The sequence below is a fragment of the Urocampus carinirostris genome, chromosome 2 (genome assembly GCF_059441175.1).
Source record: "Urocampus carinirostris isolate Australia breed hairy pipefish chromosome 2, RoL_Ucar_1.0, whole genome shotgun sequence".
Classification (NCBI taxonomy): Eukaryota; Metazoa; Chordata; class Actinopteri; order Syngnathiformes; family Syngnathidae; genus Urocampus; species Urocampus carinirostris.
The window spans coordinates 7,623,513-7,642,906 of record NC_142350.1 but is presented as its reverse complement, the minus strand read 5'-3'; the positions used below and the strand labels follow the sequence as shown (position 1 = coordinate 7,642,906).

The following is a 19,394-nucleotide window of genomic DNA, read 5'->3' as shown; positions in this document are numbered from 1 at the left end:
ATTGGCCAGCCCAAATTGTCCCTTGGCGTGAATGAGCGAGCAAATTGTCTGTCCCTGTGTGCCCTGCGACTAGCTGGCAACCAGTTCAGGGTGTCCCCTGCCCACTGCCCGAGGATGGCTGGGATGGGCTCCGGCGACCCTACTGAGGATAATGGATGGATTATAGTATATATATATATATATAATTATAAAAAAAATTGCTGTGCCGAAGCTGATCAAACTATTTGAAAGAAAACTGTCAACTTTATTAATTGACCACACAGTTACAATAAACAGAAATATTTTATTATTTTTCAAACATTCAAATAGTAGAGTTTCTCTTATCCAGTGAAACACCAAATAAGCAGCAGAAAACAAATACATAAACACAGCTTGAAATTTATTAATATAGCAACCTAAATGTGATAAAAAATATTTAAATATCCAAGTCATGAGCTAATGCAACCCCAAACTGAGATTTGTATTTTTGCAGACTCCAATCACGCAACATGCAACTTAAAACACATTGCGTCCTCTAATTTGAACAATGCGTCAGGGAGTGGGGGCAGAGGGGCGTGGCTTAGAGCAGCAGGTTGAGGTCAGCCAATAGCGCGTCCACATTGGCGATCGGATCCCTCCAATAGTTGAAGTACGAGAACTCGCTCAGCTCTTCGCCCTGCAGCGAAACACATAGCAAAAGCTATTATGCTATCCAATGGAAGGACATTTTGGATGAATACAACAAACTTTTTAAATAAAGTATACGTCCGTGATAGGGCGGACTAACATTATGACGTTTTCACTTAACGATCTGAAATAAGATGTTTTTTTTCCCCATTGTGCATGTTCCGTAGAATATGACATCAACAACAAATTATTTTGCGTGCCCAAAACTATATAGAATACAAATTCTAATGTAGACTTACATCTCTAAGATGCCTGCCTGCTATTGGTTGACAACATAATAAATGCTGGTCTACTATTTGCTTCATGGAATCATGAAAATGCTTACATGCTATTGGCTGAACTACCTCCCACAATGCTTTTCTTTTCACTCAGTTCAGAATCCCGTATGGTAAAAAAGTTTCCGATACAGTACTATGTTTTGTGTTCTCTTTGTCTGGTAGATGCTAATGAATGTTAGATTATCAAAGGATATGAATAAGGCACACGATTGGCAACCCTTGCTAAGTTGCATGGCCACACCCAATCTACGATCAGTGATACACAATACTATATTTTTGCGCTGTATTTATATGCTATTTGTCCGAGGCTTGTACTGATGCTAATTTGAGAAGCAAAATCATGATTACAATACAAGTTTTCTATTTTCGAGAAATATGAATAAGGCAACACTTGCTTGTATGGGACTATTATTAAAAATAAGGAAGATGATATTCTAAAGATATAGCTTTGATGAATACAACAAACCTGCGTTTTAAGGGCTTGAATGTGACTAATGAGTGTCGAGATGACTTTGGTAACTTTTTATCCCAACCAGAATCTGTAACGCCTACATGTTCGTAGTGCATTTCACCACAATCCTAATTAAGTAAACTGTTTTTTTCTTTTTCCACATATAATGTTGAATTGCTCTTTTGCTTGTCTGTTTCTAGTTGAATTAGGGTGGATTTTTTTGTCATGTTTGTATGGAAAATTGTTGAAAATTCAATTTAAAAGTGTGAGTTTAAAAAGAGGACATCTTTTGAGGGCACCTCACTCCTTGCGAGTGGAAGTTTTAAAATTAGTTTCACTTTTCATCCGCCTTCGCTGTCCCCTCACCTCTCTGCATCCACCCATTACACCACTCTACTAGCTCAAATGCAGTGAATTAAAATGTTATTTCCCCTTGTGAACTTTTATTTAACCCTATACACAGGTTTTACACGTAAATACTAATTACCACAGGCTATTTTGTTATTGTAATGTTTTTATATGGTGTACGGTGGTTTAAGTCATGTCCATTTGTCCAGCCCTTAAACACAATAAGTCTCAAAGGGCTGTACAGACTGCTATAACCCTATCACCTACATAAGGACAAGGAAAAATTCAAAAGGTCAAGATCATTAATAATTGCTATTGCTAGCATGCTATATAATATAAGTGTGTTTAGAGCCTAGATTTAAACACTTAATGCTAGAGCATTCCACACCATCAGGGCCCGAATGGAGAACGCTCTAGAACCTGAGGATTTCTTCTTGGCTCTTGGGATCACTGGTAAACCAGCATTTTTGAGTGAAGGGTTGGAGCAGGAAAACAGTTGCATATTGCATAGGGATATATTAAATCTGAAATATGACAAGGGGGGAAGTCCATAAAACCTTAAAATCACATTTTAAACAGAGAGGACACAATAGCTACGCAAAGGTTTCTGTCCCCGCTGTATGGCATTTTCACTTCGCAGTGCCCACCATAGAACGATATACAGTAATGTCGTATCCCGGGGGTCTACTGTCAAGGCATCAGTAAAATCTTTAGCCCTTCCCAACTCACCTGCTCATCCAGCTTGTCTCCGGCTTGGTTCCGAGGAGCATCGAGCAAGCCGAGGTCCTGCAGCTCGGAAAGGTCCAAAGCCGGGATGGGTTGCCTCCAGAAGAGGAACGAGTCGTACTGGCTGTTAGGTATCTCCATCATGATGCACCTGGAATAAAGAAAGGTTGCGGGTCAGCTGAGCGGAGAGTACGCACACACATTTAAACTGACAAGTCACTCTTAAGAACATTGCCATTGACTGCACTCATCATGAAGATGGGGCAGCACGGCGGCGCAGTGGTTAGCGCTTGTGCGGCACAGTTCATGTCATGGGAACCTGTCGTGGGTTCAAATCCAGCTCCAGACTTTCTGTGCGGAGTTTGTATGTTCTCCCCGTGCTTGCGTGGGTTTCCTCCGGGCACTCCGGTTTCCTCCCACATTCCAAAGACATGCATTTCAGGTGAATTGGCCGGTCCAAATTGTCCCTAAGTGTGAATGAGCGAATGCGTTGTCTGTCCCTGTGTGCCCTGCGATTGGCTGGCAACCAGTTCAGGGTGTCCCCTGCCCACTGCCCGATGATTGCTGGGATGGGCTCCAGCCCCCCGCGACCCTACTGAGGATAAGCGGTACGGCTAATGAGATGAGATGAGATGAGATCATGAAGATGCAAAATCAATTAATACATCCCTCAAGTTGATCATTTCTGTTTTTGCCGTTTCCAATATAATATTGACGTGTCGTTCGCTATTGGAACGGTTCTATGAGTGAACGACAGGAGCGGCTCCCTTTAAGACCTATTTTTTATCCTGTAACTCGTCAATAAAAATTCTTTAAGGGGTTCTATGTTTTTTAATTTATATTTTTTGAGTGTATAAATATATATTTTTAAAGTGTATTGTATAACTTTTATAACTTTTTACGTCTGTGAATATATTGATATTGTTCTTTTAGGGATCCAATGTTTCTATTTTAGGGTTTTAGTATTGTACAAAATCATACATGGACTTGCTCCCTCTTATCTTTCAGATCTGATCTGCCCCTATGTCCCGGTCCAAAGCCTACGATCTGAGAGTGCCGGTCTTCTGGTGATCCCGAGAGCAAAGAAGTGTTCTGCTGGTTCGAGAGCGTTCTCCATCCGGGCACCGGTGCTGTGGAATGCTCTTCCCCCTGAGATGTTTAAATCTAAACTTAAAACTCACTTCTACTCCATTGCATATGAATAATAACCTACTCTTCTTGTCGGCTGAAAAATAGTCTGTGTAACATAGTGTACTAATCTGTGAAGCCCTTAGAGACTTATTGTGATTAAGGGCTATACAAATAAAAATGACTTGACTTGACTTGACTTGACTTATATATCAGAATCAGAATCACCTTCATTATCGTGATGTTGCTACAAGGAACTTAAAGTTGCCCCCCAGTTGGCAAAAATAAACAATTATAAGATATAATAGAAGTATATAATAATAATAATAATAATAATTTCCTTTGTATTGTCATTCTTTGTAACAATGTACACAGAACGAAATGTCGATACACCTGACCCGTTCTAGCGAGCCGATGCAACCGCAGCCAACAGAGGGCGCCGCCATTTTTTTTTTTTTTTTTTTTTTTTTTTTTTACCAATGTTATAAGTCTTAGGTATGACTCGGCCGAGGCGCGAACCAGCGACCTCCCAGTCTCAGAGCGGGCGCCTTACCATCTAGGCTACTGAGCTGGTATATAAAGTTATCACCTCTGATATACAGAAAAAACCAAACACAACGTGACCAATTCAAAGATTTGTTCTTCTTTTTCATAATTTAGTTGTTACATTTAGCAGTGTCGAGTGTTTTCCAGGGATTCTGTTTTGCTTGGCATTAAAGTTTCTTAGTGTGGGGAAAAAGTAAATATTTTAAAGCAGTTAAAAGGTCAACACGGAGTGAAAAAATAGTCACTATTGTATTTTGATAATAGAATACATTTCTAAAAGTAATTATCAAGTGATTTCGTGCAAATGTTACGTAATAATTGGTAAAATAGCGATTAAGCAACAAATAATAGACAAAAGAGCCGACTCATTTTAGTGAGCCGTGCTGAAAAAGCCAGTTCTATAAAAAAAGGGCCGGAATTCCTATCACATCATATAGGCGTTGGCTAATTTTTTTATTTTATTTTTCTACAAAGATTAACAACCTCACATTGGCAACACCCTCACATTCCTTTAATTACAATAAAAATAAAACGCACGCATGTTTTTGCATCAAAGCGTAATACTTATCAAGAATTTTACAAAATGAATTAAACGATGGTATGCGTCGCCGTAAGAGCCCGAATGTATCAATTTCGTTATAGAATAAAGCTTTAAATCACCTTATTCCAGCGTGTGAATTCAAGAAACTGCACTGTGATGTCAAGGTCTTTTTGGAAAGATAAAGATGGAGATGGTGCAATGGTCGGCAGGTTGGAGAGGAGCTTTCAAGTCCAGCTGCACCACCTTCACGGAGACAAGCACGACTACTTCCTGTTAGATATTGTAGAAAGAAACAACGTAAAAAGTCCAGGAATCTAACCTATAAGGATGCCTGTTTTACAAATGGTTAAAAAATATTTAGCAGTGTTTTTTTCTACGATAAAAGTAGATGGAATAGCTATTTTGTTTACTTCGTTACCTTTCATTTGTATAAAGTAGAGCCTTTACTTTATGATTTCAAATTCTATTTCCGGTTTGTAGTTTTTAGATGTTTTTTGTTTGAACAATTTTATTGACATTTTAACGGCAAATAAACAATGTGAGGTTTGAACATTTTTCTCTTTTAACAGCAATCAAGCATATTCTCAATTTCGTGATATCTCTTTCTAATAATATGACGTTTGAAAAAATTGTGTCGATATTTTTATCAGCAATTAAACACATTCACAATTTCATTATCCTAGGATAAGCGGTGCTGCTGATGAGACAATTTAATTATATCATATTCCAACAATATGAGGTTTTATCGACACTTTTAACAATTAATGGAATGAAGCGATGTATGCGCAGAACAAGAATGTGCTCAAAATGGCACTTTGTTGATGGTATCGTTTCTTTTTTAATGGAGGATTAACTACTTTAATATGTCGAGAAGTTCGTCATATAGAAGCTAACGTCACTGAGGAGTTTCGGGTCGGAATCACGCTGCTTTGTCAATTTATCGTCGACAGGGGGCGACAGTAAACAGAGATCGGCTTCGCACCGAAGGGCGGGACTTCCTGTCTCGGGGCCGCGCCTCAAAAAGGCGAAAAGGCAGGAAAAAAAGCTCAAACTTCGAGTCAGTCTGAGAAAGAGGAGCTCGGTGGATTACTACTTAAAGAGTTTTGGCTGCTTTTTTTGAGAGTCCGGTGAGATTTTTGTCCTTTTCTTTAGCTTGTGTCACTCTTCCTGGAATGTGCCAAAGTTCAGATAAAAAGGGGGCCGTTTGAAGGAGTTAATGATTGACAACACGTCATTTGGAAACTCTTCGATAAAATGCCATGTCAACTGAAATGAAAGTGTCTTTTGTGTTTGGGAGAATGCTAAACTAACGTTCAAGTGTCTTTTTTGATTGAAATGTGATACATTTTGATAAAATAATGACTTTCGAGTCTGTCGAACGTTTGAAACAAGTTCAAGGGAAGTGCGGACCATTTTTGGGTAAGGAGGCGGAGTCATTCTTGTCATTCCGTATTTATTATGGAGATACAGTATTTCAATTTTTTTGTTGAGTACTTTGACGTCTGTTAAATACAAATACAACATATTTTTTCTTCATACTTTATATTATCAGAATTACTCTTTTGTTTTGAATATAATGACTGAGAGTCTAAAAGCTTTAAACTACCGTACTCCAGGGGAAGTGCAAACCGTATTTGGGAAAGAGGGCGGAGTCTTTTTTTTGTATCGGAGAAATTGTTGGACGTCTCATTTAAATGATAAAAGTAACAGTTATTAATTTTAATGTTGGTATACATTCTTAATTTGATCAGAATGACCCATTTTTTATTCATAACTATTTCTTGTTGAATTAATTGGTTTAAAACGTCTACACAATTGTGTTTTTATTTGACATTTAACTTTTAGACTAACAGTATGTAACATATGGCAGTCGTACTTTAATACTTGGTTTATTGCGGTGAATGGGGACCAGAACTTTCAAAGCACCAATACAGTAGTTGAGAAGGGATAATGGATGGCGGCTGTTTGTTTAGGGCCAAAAGAACAGTAAAAGAAGCTGTCATGCATGAAACAGCTTATCTTTCTCAGCCTCTGCTCTCAGCAATAGTTGACCGGGGATATTGGATTGCGGACAAAACAGTGAAGTTCATTTTAGGTGAGCCAAAATGACACGCTTCGGCTGAAAAAAAGCGCCCTGTCAGCCCCCGCACTCAGCAATAGTTGATGATAATGGATCAAAGCTACAGTCGTTTATTTTGCCTCTAGGTGAGCTAGAACAGCACGCCTTCTGATCAACGTGCATTCTGCAGCAATATAGATCTACGTATAATGGATTGCTGTGGCATGAGTGCAGTTCATTTTAGACAGAAATGCAGTAACTGCACAAAAAAAAGCCGCTTGGCCCAACCAATGTGCACGCTGTATGTCTCTGCTTGCAACAATATGCCAGCAATGATGATAGATCATGGCCGCAAAAGTGCAGTTCACTTTTTGATTGACTAGGAAAAAAAAGAGCCGCCATACTATAAAAAGTACCTATTTGCCAGCTCAGGCTTGCAGGAATACGCGATCAGGGAAAATGGATCGCGGCAGCACGAGTTCAGTTAATTGACAGACTGTCAAAAAAGAGCCGTCAGACTTGACAAAAATGTGCATCGCTAACTCCCGTTTGCAGCAATATACAGTTGGGGATAATGGATTGCGATTGCAGTTCCCTTTTTTGTTGACAGAATGATGAAAAAAGAGCCGCCAGGCCTGACAAAAATGGGATATTGGACTGTCGAATATTATTCAACCCATCATACACTGGGGTCATGAAGTTTGTAGCGTGCATTGGTAAGCGATTATAGTAATTTGAAATGTAATTTTGATCTTAACCACACACAGATGATAAAACAATCGTCAACCTAGCTTTTATTAGGAAATTGATCAAATCAATTAATTTTGTAGGCTTTTAGTTGTTGATTGTCTAATTTTTGCTCCTCATTCAACTAATGTTAGGAATACACAACTCAATAAATTCGGCTAATTGTCTTTTATTTCGTTTGTTAGTATGTAGCGTGGCAGAGCTAACATTCATTAGCATCTACCAGACAAGCGATTACGTCACTTGGGTCGTAGTTTCAAAATCCTCTTCAAGGAAGTTGGCTAGTTGTCATTTTAGATTACCTGTTGTGCTCTTCCTTTGTTGTCAGTTGCCATGCAACCTAATTGTTTGTGTTTTGGTGTCTTCCTTTGAAAGGGAACAGGAAGTGAGTCGTCACAACTGGTGTTAATTTTCTGCTTGACCTTTGTCAACTGTGGTTGTCAGAATGTAATTGAAGAGGGCATTTTTTCCAATGATGTCTAATCTGTAATAATTTCCGATTATTTCTGGAATGTTACTCGAATTTACATGATCATGGGACGCGTTCACACGCAAGCTAGGTCACGAGTGTCGTCTTGCTGCGTTTTTGATTAGCCAATGCAGTGGCTAGTGTCAGATCAGACGAGCTCCTCCCCCGCGGCGATCCGGAGAACATTCCTGTCCACGAGCGTGAAGCTGCTTGTTGCACTCGCATTCCTGCTTTATCGTACGCTAAAATTAATGTATTGATCGGATGTTTGAATCATGCCTAAACGTCCGGGAAAAGGAGGTTTGACATCTATTGCCGTCAATGGCACTCAATGACTGCCCACTTAAAAGGAAATTGGAGGTTTGATGTAATTGCTTTAAGGAAACCATTAAAATCAAATTATTTTAACCTCCAATTTTTCTGTTTGATCAGAATAATACTTAGTGTAAAACAGGAAAAAATGAAATAAATTGTTATAAAAAAAAAAAAAAAAAACGATCAACTAAGTGTATTATGATTACTTTTCAAAACAAAAGCAAATTGCTGGAGTCGAACAAAAGCCGAATTTGTCCGGAATTAGGTATTTTAAAATTACACCTAAAAGTGTCAATAAATTGATTAATTAATCATGGTTAACTGGGTAATTGTTGCCACTCTATTTGACGGCTATAATCTGCTAATGTCTCATTTTTGAGAAGCTAAAAATCAGATTGTCAAGAATTTATATTTCAGAAGGTATCCAAATGATTTATCAAATCAAAGAAAAGTTTCAATTACGGTAATTTAATAATTAGTTGATGATGAACCGGTGAGTTGTTGCACCTCATTTTGACATCTCTTATCGGAAGAACAGTTTTGATCATATTGATTAAAGTCAAATAACTGCAGATTGTAGACGTCAAATACAGTTGCAATCATTAATGGTTATTTTGACTACAGTTCCAGTGTTTGTTCTAAAAAATAAATAGAAAAAAAGAGAAATTTTATTGTAAAATAAAATTGAAAAAAACCTTTAAATGGTAAATAACGCACATTTTTACTACATACCTCACTGAAAAACGTCCAAATAAGAAAATCTCGTCTTTATTTATTCACACTAACGATCTCTTTCGCTGGGCTGAGAGACTTCCTGTGTCAGCTAGGACCCCACCCTGTGTTTACTTACTCACACACTCCACGTGTTTGTTTTCGTCTTTCGACTTGCCTGAAAAGTATGCAATTGTGTCCTGGTGAAAATGTTTCAAGTTCTTGGTTTGGGATAGTAATAAGAAAAATCACAAAAAAACTATGATTCAAATTGAATCTTTTCTTCCGGCGCCGTCACGAATGGCAGCCACTCCAGCAGCTCCCGTGTTATTTTCGATTGTTCTCGATTGTTCTCAGCCCAGGGATGCTGCTGGAAATGTGAATTTCCCTTCGGGGATGAACAAAGTATCTATCTATCTATCTATCTATCTATCTATCTAAACTGCACTCTTAAATGATAAAAAAACACAGAGCCCAAATTGGGTCAAGAATTGCCCTTCATAAACTGTTTTAATTTGACATTGTTTCTGTGCAGAAAAAACTAATAGTTTCATGGGTTCAAACATTTTTGTTAGTTTACAATTGAACCACTGTGTGTTTTAAACAAACTACCCAATTTTCTTTATTATTATTTTTTTAAAGTTGATTTTACTTTTTCATGTGTGGTTTTGAGTTACAACAAAACGACCCTTATTGATGTTGTTATTTTAAAATACAACATACTATATTGGGGGCCCACTGTTTTTATTGCACTGCATTTAAAAAAATAGGATATTAGAAAATGTTTTAACTTTAAAAACACGCCCCAAAAACAATCACGATGTACTGATTCCCAGATTGCGTTTCAAAGAGTAAAACTCGGGCCTTCTAAACATTTACACCAAGCACGTGTTTTCTCGATTAGACATTTGGTAAAAAAAAATCAAAGAGAGTTGGGTCTGAATTTGCCCCTTCCTAATACTTGGACTATCCATCCGTTATCTGCACCGCTTATCCTCAGTAGGGTCGCGGGGTGCTGGAGCCCATCCCAGCTATGTTTGGGCAGTGGACAGGGGACACCCTGAACTGGTTGCCAGCCAGTGGCACGGCACACAGAGACATACAACTCGCTCGCTCATTCACACCTAAGGGACAATTTGGACCGACCAATTAACTTGACATGCATGTTTTTGGAATGTGGGAGGAAACGGGAATGCCCGGGGGAAACCCACACAGGCCAAGGAGATCATGCAAACTCCAAGCGGGAGGTTGCAGTAGCTGGACATGAACCATGAACCTCTGCACCGTGGGGCTGTGCACTAAACACCCATTTGCCCTGCTGCCCATACCTGGACTAATTTGATCTATTTTTTTGTACAAAAAATACTCAATTATTTCAAGAATTCATTGGTGCAATCTTTTTTTCTCTTACAATCTATGTGTGTTACAAACGATTTACATTTTGTTGGTTTAGAAAAAATTGACCCAATTTAACTTTTGAACTTTTCTGTCAAACAAACTACCAAATCATAACGTGTTAGATAACCTTAATTTATGTTGTTGTTTTTTTTTTAAAGTAAAAACCCAGATATTGGGAACCGCATTTGAAGGTTGTAAAGCATAAAAAAACAATTGTGGGCCGAATTAGCCCAAGTAGTGGATGTGTCAACTCGTGACCCAAATTGGGTTATTTTTCAGCCTGTGTAGCCTTTTAATTATAACGTCATGATTAGCTTTAATGTTGACTTTTAAACTATTATTTTCACAGATCCTCCAGCGGGCCAAGCTGGACGCATCCCCACCTGAATGTCCCCGTATTAGCCGCCGGCTGCACTTCCTGGTCCCGGCCTGCAGGGCGGCGGCAGAGTTGGTGCGGCCGTCGGGATGAGCGAATTTTGGCACAAGATGGCGTGCTGCGTCATGGCCAAAGCGCCGCCGGTGAGATGATAAAATAAAAAGACCGGTCGGCAATTGATGAAGCTTCGATTATTCAAACACGATTGTCTATACTTTAAAAAAAAAAACTCAAAGGAAGTGGACACCACCTCCGTTTGTATTTATAGTTTTGTCTTTGTCCTGTTCTGACAGTGCAACAATGTCCAGTCATGCACACTGATGAGCTCATTCCATTATATGTTGCCGGGCAGGAAAAGCAATTTTTTTTTTAACTTCTTTTGTTAAGAGACTGGTCCCCATAATGATATTGTAAGGCTTACCTGGAGAAAAGGGTTATTCAAGTTCGTGATTTGACAACCACTCCGTAGAAAAACCTGGGCTTTTTTTTTTAATGGAAAGTTGATTTTTGCACTATTTTCTTCACTGTGTCTGTTTTTTTTAATAGGGAAATTCTGTTTCTCTGACATATTTTAAAGTTGTATATTTTTTTCTCGTAAATTTGGGTGAAGGCCAATTTAGAAGGCCATGTGTTTTGTAAAAAAATTCTCATGAGTGTAGATTGTGATTTTTTTTTCCTAAAATTTGCCACTTTATCTTTTACCCCGCAAATTATACAGTTTATATCTCATCAAATTTTCAGTTTTAGGGCAAATTTGCCAGTTTATTTATTGTGAATGCGTTGATTTTTCTGTCAAAATTGAAAAAGTTGTTAATTTACCACTTTAAAGAGAAACAAATATATGACTCAACTTCTTGTTATCTTTGGAGTTTTTTTTAAATTGTATTTTATTCTTGTAGAATTTAACACTTTATTTCCTGGAGATTTTTTGTTTTTATTGCAAATTTTATAGTTAATTTCTCATGGATCCGTTTTTAATCGTTTTTTTTTTCTTGTTTAACTGCTTAAGCTGTAAATTTACCTCTTTAAAAAGTCACACATTTTTCTACTTTAATATTTGAGGTTTGTTTTCCTCCCAAATCTGTGGGATAAGTTTCTGCAAAAAAATGTGTGGGGTTTTTTTCCTCTTAAATTTCCCATTTTTAACGGGACAGTGAACAATATTTTAAGCCTCCTCCTGGTACGTTAAAAAAAAAAACCAATATTGGTTTATATGATGAGTAAAAGTCATATATGTGATTTTCTTTTTCCAAATAATTGCAAAGTCAACTGGGCGCCACGGAGGCTGGATTGTTCAGCCCCACGGTGCAGGGTTCAAGTCCAGCTACCGCAACGTCCCTGTGTGAAGTTTGCATGTTCTCCCCGTGCCTGCGTGGGTTTCCTCCAGGCACTCTGGTTTCCTTTCCCAATCCTAAAACATGCATGTCGGGTCAATTGGCTGGTCCAAATTGTCCCTGGGTGTGAATAAGTGAGCGAGTTGTCTGTCTCTGTGTGCCCTGTGACTGTCTGGCAACCACTTCAGGTAATAAAGGATGCAAAGTCAACATTTTATGGCATAACACGAGCCTCTTCTAAAAGAAAGCTGACATTATTGTCGGACATCTTGCTGCTATAGGTACTCGAAAACTTCAAAAAGGCTAGGCAAAAAAAAGATGTAAAATGGTGCATTTTGGTCAATTTGAGTCTCCGTAGTTTGTACTTTCCTTAGCTTTGTAGCACTCATTTTCAGTTGCACCACACCAGTGGTTGGGAACCTATGGCTCACGGGCCCTGTTATAGCTCTTTTCATGAGTACATATGGCTCGCGAGCCATATATGGTTCTTTTCATGAGTACATATGGCACAGAGATAAAATGGAACTTGTGCTGCTATTTATTATATGGTCACAGGCACAGCCGTTTGTCGCATATGCGAAACCGAGATATTACCGGTGCATGAAGTTTTGGTCCAGTACATATCGGACACAATTTTACCCACAGTTTACAGCCAAGTTGTCTCACCAACAAATCCCGCTTTGGTTGTTAGTCACTACAGAATCCTTTATACGGAAGGTTGTTAAAAAAATCCATGTTCATTGTTTAGACACTTTATGATAAAAAACCACACACCAAACATTAAACCAATACAAACTTATTACCCAAAAGCTCTAGCACAGCAACAAGAGCAATTTGGTTGGGTTAGTGGTAGGAATGAGCAGAGCTCTACACTCTTCCACCTTGCCCAGCGTCGTCTGCAATGCCCTTTCGGTCAAAAAGGTTCCTGACCCCTGCACTACACCATACAACGACATCTAGTGGTCAAGTAATACATACTGTCCCTTTAAATGGAGAAATGGCAAATATATTTTAATTCTTGTTTAGGAAGGGGTACTTTCCAGTTTATTTTACATCAATTTTTATCATCAAAAATTTTCAACCCCACAGTGCCTAGCGAAAGTATTGGCCTCTTCGGAACATTTCAGGCTTCAAACTTAAAGCTGAAAATATTTTTCTAAGGATTAACAACATGTGAGACACAATGGTTCTACCTCAAAAAACGACTTCAACTTTTATATTTTGTTTAAAACGGAAAAAAAACCTAAAAGTAGGTGTTTTAAAAATATTGGCCTCTGCTCTCTAGCTCAGCCCACTTACTCCAGAAGTTACCTGATGATTTCCGAACGATCCAATGTTGACTTAAATGACTAACAATGTGCATTAAGTCTCAGTTTAAATGCGCCTGCCTAATATAGGGTGATTCTCGCAAAATTGTTGGAGTCTGCAGGAAAATGGGGCACAAGTTCACCAACATGACAATGACACTAAACAAAATCTACAACGGGATGGTTTAAAACTAACAATATAAAGGTGTTCGAATGACCAAGACAAAGTCCAGACCTCAGTCCTATAGAGTATTTGTGGAAAGATCTGAAAAATGCTGTGCTCAAAAGAGGTGTTTTGTAAGGAATTATGGGCAAAAAAAACCTTTTTAGATACAAATTTGGTTTATTTTCATGATTGTGTCTCAGATTTTTTTTTTATCCATAAGCCTGAAGCCTGAAATATGACAACATTTTGAAAAGTTCTTGGTGGGCCAATACTTTTGCAAGGCACTGTATTTCTGTGTATTTTTAAAAGTAATTTAAGTATCCCAATGCCTTTGTACACCCTGAACTGATCGCCAGACAATTTTAGATTTATGATCTCCCCCTCCCTTGCAAAATGTGCTAATATATCCTTGAGAGGCGTTCACAGCACAAGGGTGGCGCCACTCCCTGTGATGAGCTCACCTCCAAACCAAATCCTCTAAATTGTTCTGAAAGGTCTCCCAAAAAAATGACAAAATCGTCACCCAGCTCTCGTGGGACCTTGTGGGAAAAAAATTTTTTAGTGTTCCTCAACGCCACCCCACATCCCATTGCTTCGATTGAGTCACTCTTTGTTTTCTTTGGCCTATGATGCCGGCGTGTTCAAACATTTAAGTTATTTTGTGCGTGTCTGTGCTTGCTAACATGTTTGTATGCTCGTGTAGAAAAAGAGAAGGCGGCGAATCGACCGCAGCATGATCGGCGAGCCTACAAATTTCATCCACCTGACGCACATCGGTTCGGGGGAGATGGCCGACGGACTGCAGCCCGTAAGGACAATCGGATGAACGCGCTAAAACTGACTTTCATTTTATTTGCGTGTTTTTGTTGTTATGCAATTGTCTAGTCGGGGACTGTTCAGGAGCAGATGAGGTCTAAATGTCCAAAGATGAACGGCAGGAACAGCCTCTTATAGCCGGTAAGGCAACACTAATATTTTTGGGGTTTTAAAATGTTTAAATTGATCATTTCGGTAAAGCTATCATTTTGTAATCTTGTAATTTTTTTTCATTTATTTTGATTTTAGTTCTAATTGATACATTTGTAATTTAAAAAATTATTATTAGTGTTTGATTTTTAAATCTCTTAAAAAAATATAATTTTAATTTTGTATTTTTTTTTTAACTTGTTTTGATTTTGTAATCTTTTTATATCTTCAATCTTACTATTTTTTAATATTAAATTCTTCCTTTTTATTTTTGGAATGTTTAATCTTTTAATTTTGTAATTTATTAAAAAAAATAATTTGCAGGTTTTTTTATTGTTAATTTTGGAGAGTGATATAGCGCGCATGCTCACAGCTTTCTTTTACTGTACGATGAAAACAGTGAAAGTGAGAAAAAGACTGTTTTAGATGCAGTCCAAATGCTAACCCAAAAAGACGAAAAAGGTAGTTTTTTTATTCTTAAAACGACATATACGTGTATGCGGCACACAGGCAGTTTGACAGATGCTGCTATAATGATCTCAGCCAGAAGATGGCCTCATTGAGTAGAATACTTTTGAAGTTACGGACACCATTGCCATTGGATTGTCGTTGATTATTTTGCAAAATGTACGGACGATTTTTGACAAATTTGTAAAACAATATTTTGTAAGATAATAATTCAAAAAGTATTTATAAAATAAGAAAAATGATCTGCCATGTGCAATGTTCCCTCTAATTTTCCACGGGTCTGAGCGTTCACACAAAGTCGGTGAGCAACGCTTGAAACAACAGTGAGCAACCATAATCCCAAGTGTGGCAAGATAATTAATTATCAAACATGTCCAAAACTTGACATCAAGTTACATTTTGCGGAGTTTCCGGCAATGCAAAATTATTTTTCTCTTTTGAATGAATTGACTCATGTACTATTGCAAAGGTTGTACGGCCTACAAACGTCATTTGTTCTTGCAATTCTTTCACAAGATATCCATTTCTTTTTATTTCCTGATATATTTTCTCCGCATAATATTAACATTTTCGGGGGCTTATTTAGTCGGTTGTAAGACACAGAACTGTACCTAATCACATTTTTTAGTGGAAGTACAGTGTTGGCGACAAGATTCACTTGATATAATTGGAAATTATTCTTCTGTTTTCCGTGTTTTTTTTTCTACTTTTTTAAAATTCCTTTAAAAAAATCTCATTGTGTTAATTTTTTCCGAGCTGTTACTTTTTTCTTTTTGTTCTCTATTTACTTTTTTCCTACATTTCTGTCTTTTCTGTTTTCTGGCTTTTTTCTAAAGTTTTCCTTCGTTTTTTCTCAGCTTTTCACTACTTTTTCATTTTGGTATTTCTTTCTTTTTTGTTCTATTCCCCCCTTCCTTTAAGTCATTTTGTGCATAATTTTACATAATATTTGGTCATGTTGGGATTAAAGAAGCAAAAACAACCCGAAGAGCCGTTTAGGACCCGAAAGAGCCGAGCCGAAGAAGCCGGTTCTCGACAAACTACTAATTTTACTCAAATTCATGCTACTTTGACTCGTCTTCAAAATACCACATTTAGGACACAACGTCAGGGGAACCCGTGTATTTTTACCCTCATGCACTGTAACTTTGACTTAAGTCGCTTCTTAATTAGTAATTTTGAGCCCTCATTTTTGTGCGCTGGCTAGATTTCCTTGTGCGCTGAGAATGTGCGAGCAGTGCGCAATTGCGCACGCGCGCATCTTAGAGGGAAACATTTTTCTAAAGTAATGTTTTAAATTTAATTTTAACGTAAGTTATAATTTTCTGTCGATTGGGTTGGTTTATTTTATTTCTATTTGATGTTTTCAATGTTTATTTTTTTCCGGTGTATTCATTTTAAACTTCTTTTTAGGTGTCCTGCATTGCTGACAGACTGGTGATGTTGCGTCCGGGTGTGACTCGCCACTTGTGCCAAATACTTCAGGGACCAAACTAGACGGTTAAACTCGAGTCAAGCGGCACTTCTCATTACCGGACTAGACTTCCCACAATGCTATTCTCAGGCATTTGCTGGACTATTCATGGTTCCATTTCAAATTGCTGGACTCCCATTAGTCGGTCACAATGACATCAAGGACCGACGTACTGGAGCATTTCCTGATCATGTCAGATGCTAACGCTAACGTTTGGCTCGTTTAAGCTTTATTTCTAAAGATTGTTTTATCTTGTTCAGAAATGTCACCGCATTCTATACGAACTTTGACCTCAAAAGAAGCTCAGGGTGACCTTCAGATCATGTGATCGAAACTCACGGAATGTTGTTCGCTACTAGCTTAGCAAAGCGTTGTTTGCTAGTTGCACTGCAAAAAAAATCTTACCCAGAAAACTTTGCACATTTTAAGTGTAATTCATTTTTAATTTGCTCATTTTAAGTTAAGTCACATTTATTAGTGACGCCCTAAATAACAAGAAGTCCCAAAGGGCTGCACAGACCACAGACTATTGCAAATTCCAGCTTATCCATCCATTCATTATCTGCATCGCTTATCCTCAGTAGGGTCGCGGGGGTGCTGGAGCCTATCCCAGCTGTCTTCGGGTAGTGGGCAGGTGGCACCCTGAACTGGTTGTCAGCCAGTCGCAGGACACAGAGAGAGAGACAACTTGCTCGTTCATTCACACCTAGGGACAATTTGAACTGGCCAATTAACCTTGGATGCATATTTTTGGAATATGGTAGGAAACTGAAAACCCACTCAAGCATGGGGAGAAAATGCAAACTCCACACAGGAAGGTTTGATCTCATGACTTGAGAACTGTGCTGCGCTGCCTACTACAGACTATAATTATTATTATTAGGCCAACCCCTTATCTAAAACCTAAATGAGAGCAAGGAATTTTTTAAACTCGCTAGATATTTTTTTTTAACCAGCAAAATTAGTTAACTAGTACATTGTTCTTAATTTTAGATCCCCCCCCGCCATTTTATTCCACAAAATAACTATGTAAATAATTTGAGTGAAATTTTCTGATAACGGGGTAAGATTTTTTTTTTCCTCAGTGTGTATAACTGATGCTCTGTTTTATTTTAAAAGGACTCAGTGCAACAAAATGGAATGTTTTGTATGTGAGTAGGCACGTTTTTTGCACACGTGTGGATTTTTTTCTGTGCTTTTTTCTTCCCGTGTGTGTGTGTGTCATCGTACACTTACGTCATCTTTTTCATATTAGTAACAGCTGCACACAACTGCAGTTGTGTGAACGTGTGTTGTCGTGGAAACGATGGAGACAGCTGGAGGAAATAGTTTGTCCCTATGTCATGATAGAAGAACACAAATTGTATGTGTTATTAAAGTTCCTCACCTACATATGATGCAAAACTCAAGGATTTGACCTATGAGTTATTTTGCTTACCAGGAGAGGGCGCCTGTGTTGCCTCGTAACAGCGAGCTAATGAGAAATACCAGGACTGAGCCGCTTCGAGTTGTGTGTTTCTGTTTATGGACTTTCCTCAGCAGACCACCTCACTTCCTTCCTGACTACACACACACACACACACACATGGTTTTCCTGTACTATGAATGGCCGCAGTGTTTCCTGTCTTGCCATAAACACGAGGGAGGTGTGAGCAGGTCCTGCTAACTTCTACAACGAACCACTTTTGAAACGTGAAAAAATAAAAAGAATTGTACTATTATTTCATTAAATGATAAAAAATGACATTTTGTCAAAGTGTAATCTTTAAAATCTTGCATTGTGTTTTCATTGCTTTCCATTTTTTAGCAACAACACAAGAAAGAGCACCTATAGCCTGTAGCCATGTGGCTGATGTGAGTGGCTGGAGAAGGCAACTGTGAGAGAAAAGTTGAAGCCTGAACCATGCATCAGATGCCAACAACAAAAATAGAATTTAGTGCAGGGGTCTCCCAACTTCTTCGAGCAGAAAGACCCTTGTTGTAACTAACTACTTCAAAGGAAACCCAATTTGATTTGCATTTCTAAAATAATATATTCCCAAGTCAATTGGTTGAAGTAGGGTTATATACTCAGTCAACCACTAAAACATTTTTGACCACAAATTCACAATGACCCAGCACTGGTGAGCTATTTTCTGAACAGGTCTGCTTGCACCTCAGCTTTCTTTAGGGGGAAGCCTGGTGCCTGTTGGCACCATGTTGGGGACCCCTGATCCAGCGACAAGCCATAGCCTGCAGCCAAATGGTTAACATGAATAGCATGGGAAGTAAACCGTAAGAAAAGTCAAATATGCCCGAATCACTATTTGACGTTTGCCTCATGACGAAGCAGGAGTAGCTAACGATAACAACAGCGGCTAGCAGAGAGCCACAATGTGCAGGCAACTGGCTTACATGAGTGGCTAGAGGACAAAACAGGGGGAAAAGTCAAAGATTTACAACACTCTACGACAATCACATTTGCAGTAGGGGGCTGTTAAATCCTAAAAACACTGGCCTTGACAAGCTAGCATCACAAAATACTCCTTCAGGCTTCCGCAGTAGTAAAATGCCTGCCCAACGTGAGCTTCTTCAAGTATTGTAGTATAATTACAAACGTCTGCGTGTTTTTTTGTTGTTGTTGTTTTTTTGATGGGATTATGGTTAAACTATCTTCCTGCTGAACTTTGAAATATATAGGTCACATGTGACATCAACTCGTCAGGTACGGACCTGGTGAAGGGTTTGATGATGGTGATGTGCGCTTTGATGGCCCAAGTGGGATTGACCACAAACACACCTTTGAGGTTCTTCCTAAGTCTACAAAAACACAAACAAATACAGCGATTAAAAAAATACAACGAGAAAAACTCTGATGCTTCCTTTCTCATAAAATTAATTTGCCAATAGTTTTTTTCAATCATTTTCAAATTGTTAAAAT

General features: G+C 38.3%; 2 protein-coding genes across 3 annotated transcripts; one reads left to right on the top strand and one right to left on the bottom strand.

Annotated features, from left to right (window-relative positions):
- Positions 1 to 263: 263 nt before the first annotated feature.
- Positions 264 to 4,954, bottom strand: mllt11 (MLLT11 transcription factor 7 cofactor). The gene is made up of 3 exons (XM_088328661.1): positions 4,804 to 4,954; positions 2,473 to 2,620; positions 264 to 655 (listed from the first exon to the last, which is right to left on the bottom strand). Exons 2-3 carry the CDS (start codon positions 2,611 to 2,613, stop codon positions 560 to 562), a joined length of 237 nt encoding a protein of 78 aa, XP_088184787.1. The 5' UTR covers positions 2,614 to 2,620; positions 4,804 to 4,954; the 3' UTR covers positions 264 to 559.
- Positions 4,955 to 5,657: 703 nt separating this feature from the next.
- cdc42se1 (CDC42 small effector 1) lies at positions 5,658 to 18,218 on the top strand. 2 transcript variants are annotated; one of them, XM_088328662.1, is made up of 5 exons: positions 5,658 to 5,811; positions 10,733 to 10,902; positions 14,270 to 14,374; positions 14,452 to 14,523; positions 16,414 to 18,218. In XM_088328662.1, the coding sequence occupies exons 2-4, from the start codon at positions 10,849 to 10,851 to the stop codon at positions 14,518 to 14,520; spliced, it is 228 nt and encodes a 75-aa protein (XP_088184788.1). In that variant the 5' UTR covers positions 5,658 to 5,811; positions 10,733 to 10,848; the 3' UTR covers positions 14,521 to 14,523; positions 16,414 to 18,218. The 2 variants fall into 2 exon arrangements, with proteins under 2 accessions (XP_088184788.1, XP_088184790.1); XM_088328664.1 differs by lacking the exon at positions 5,658 to 5,811 and adding an exon at positions 7,851 to 7,875.
- The last annotated feature ends 1,176 nt before the right edge of the window (positions 18,219 to 19,394 follow it).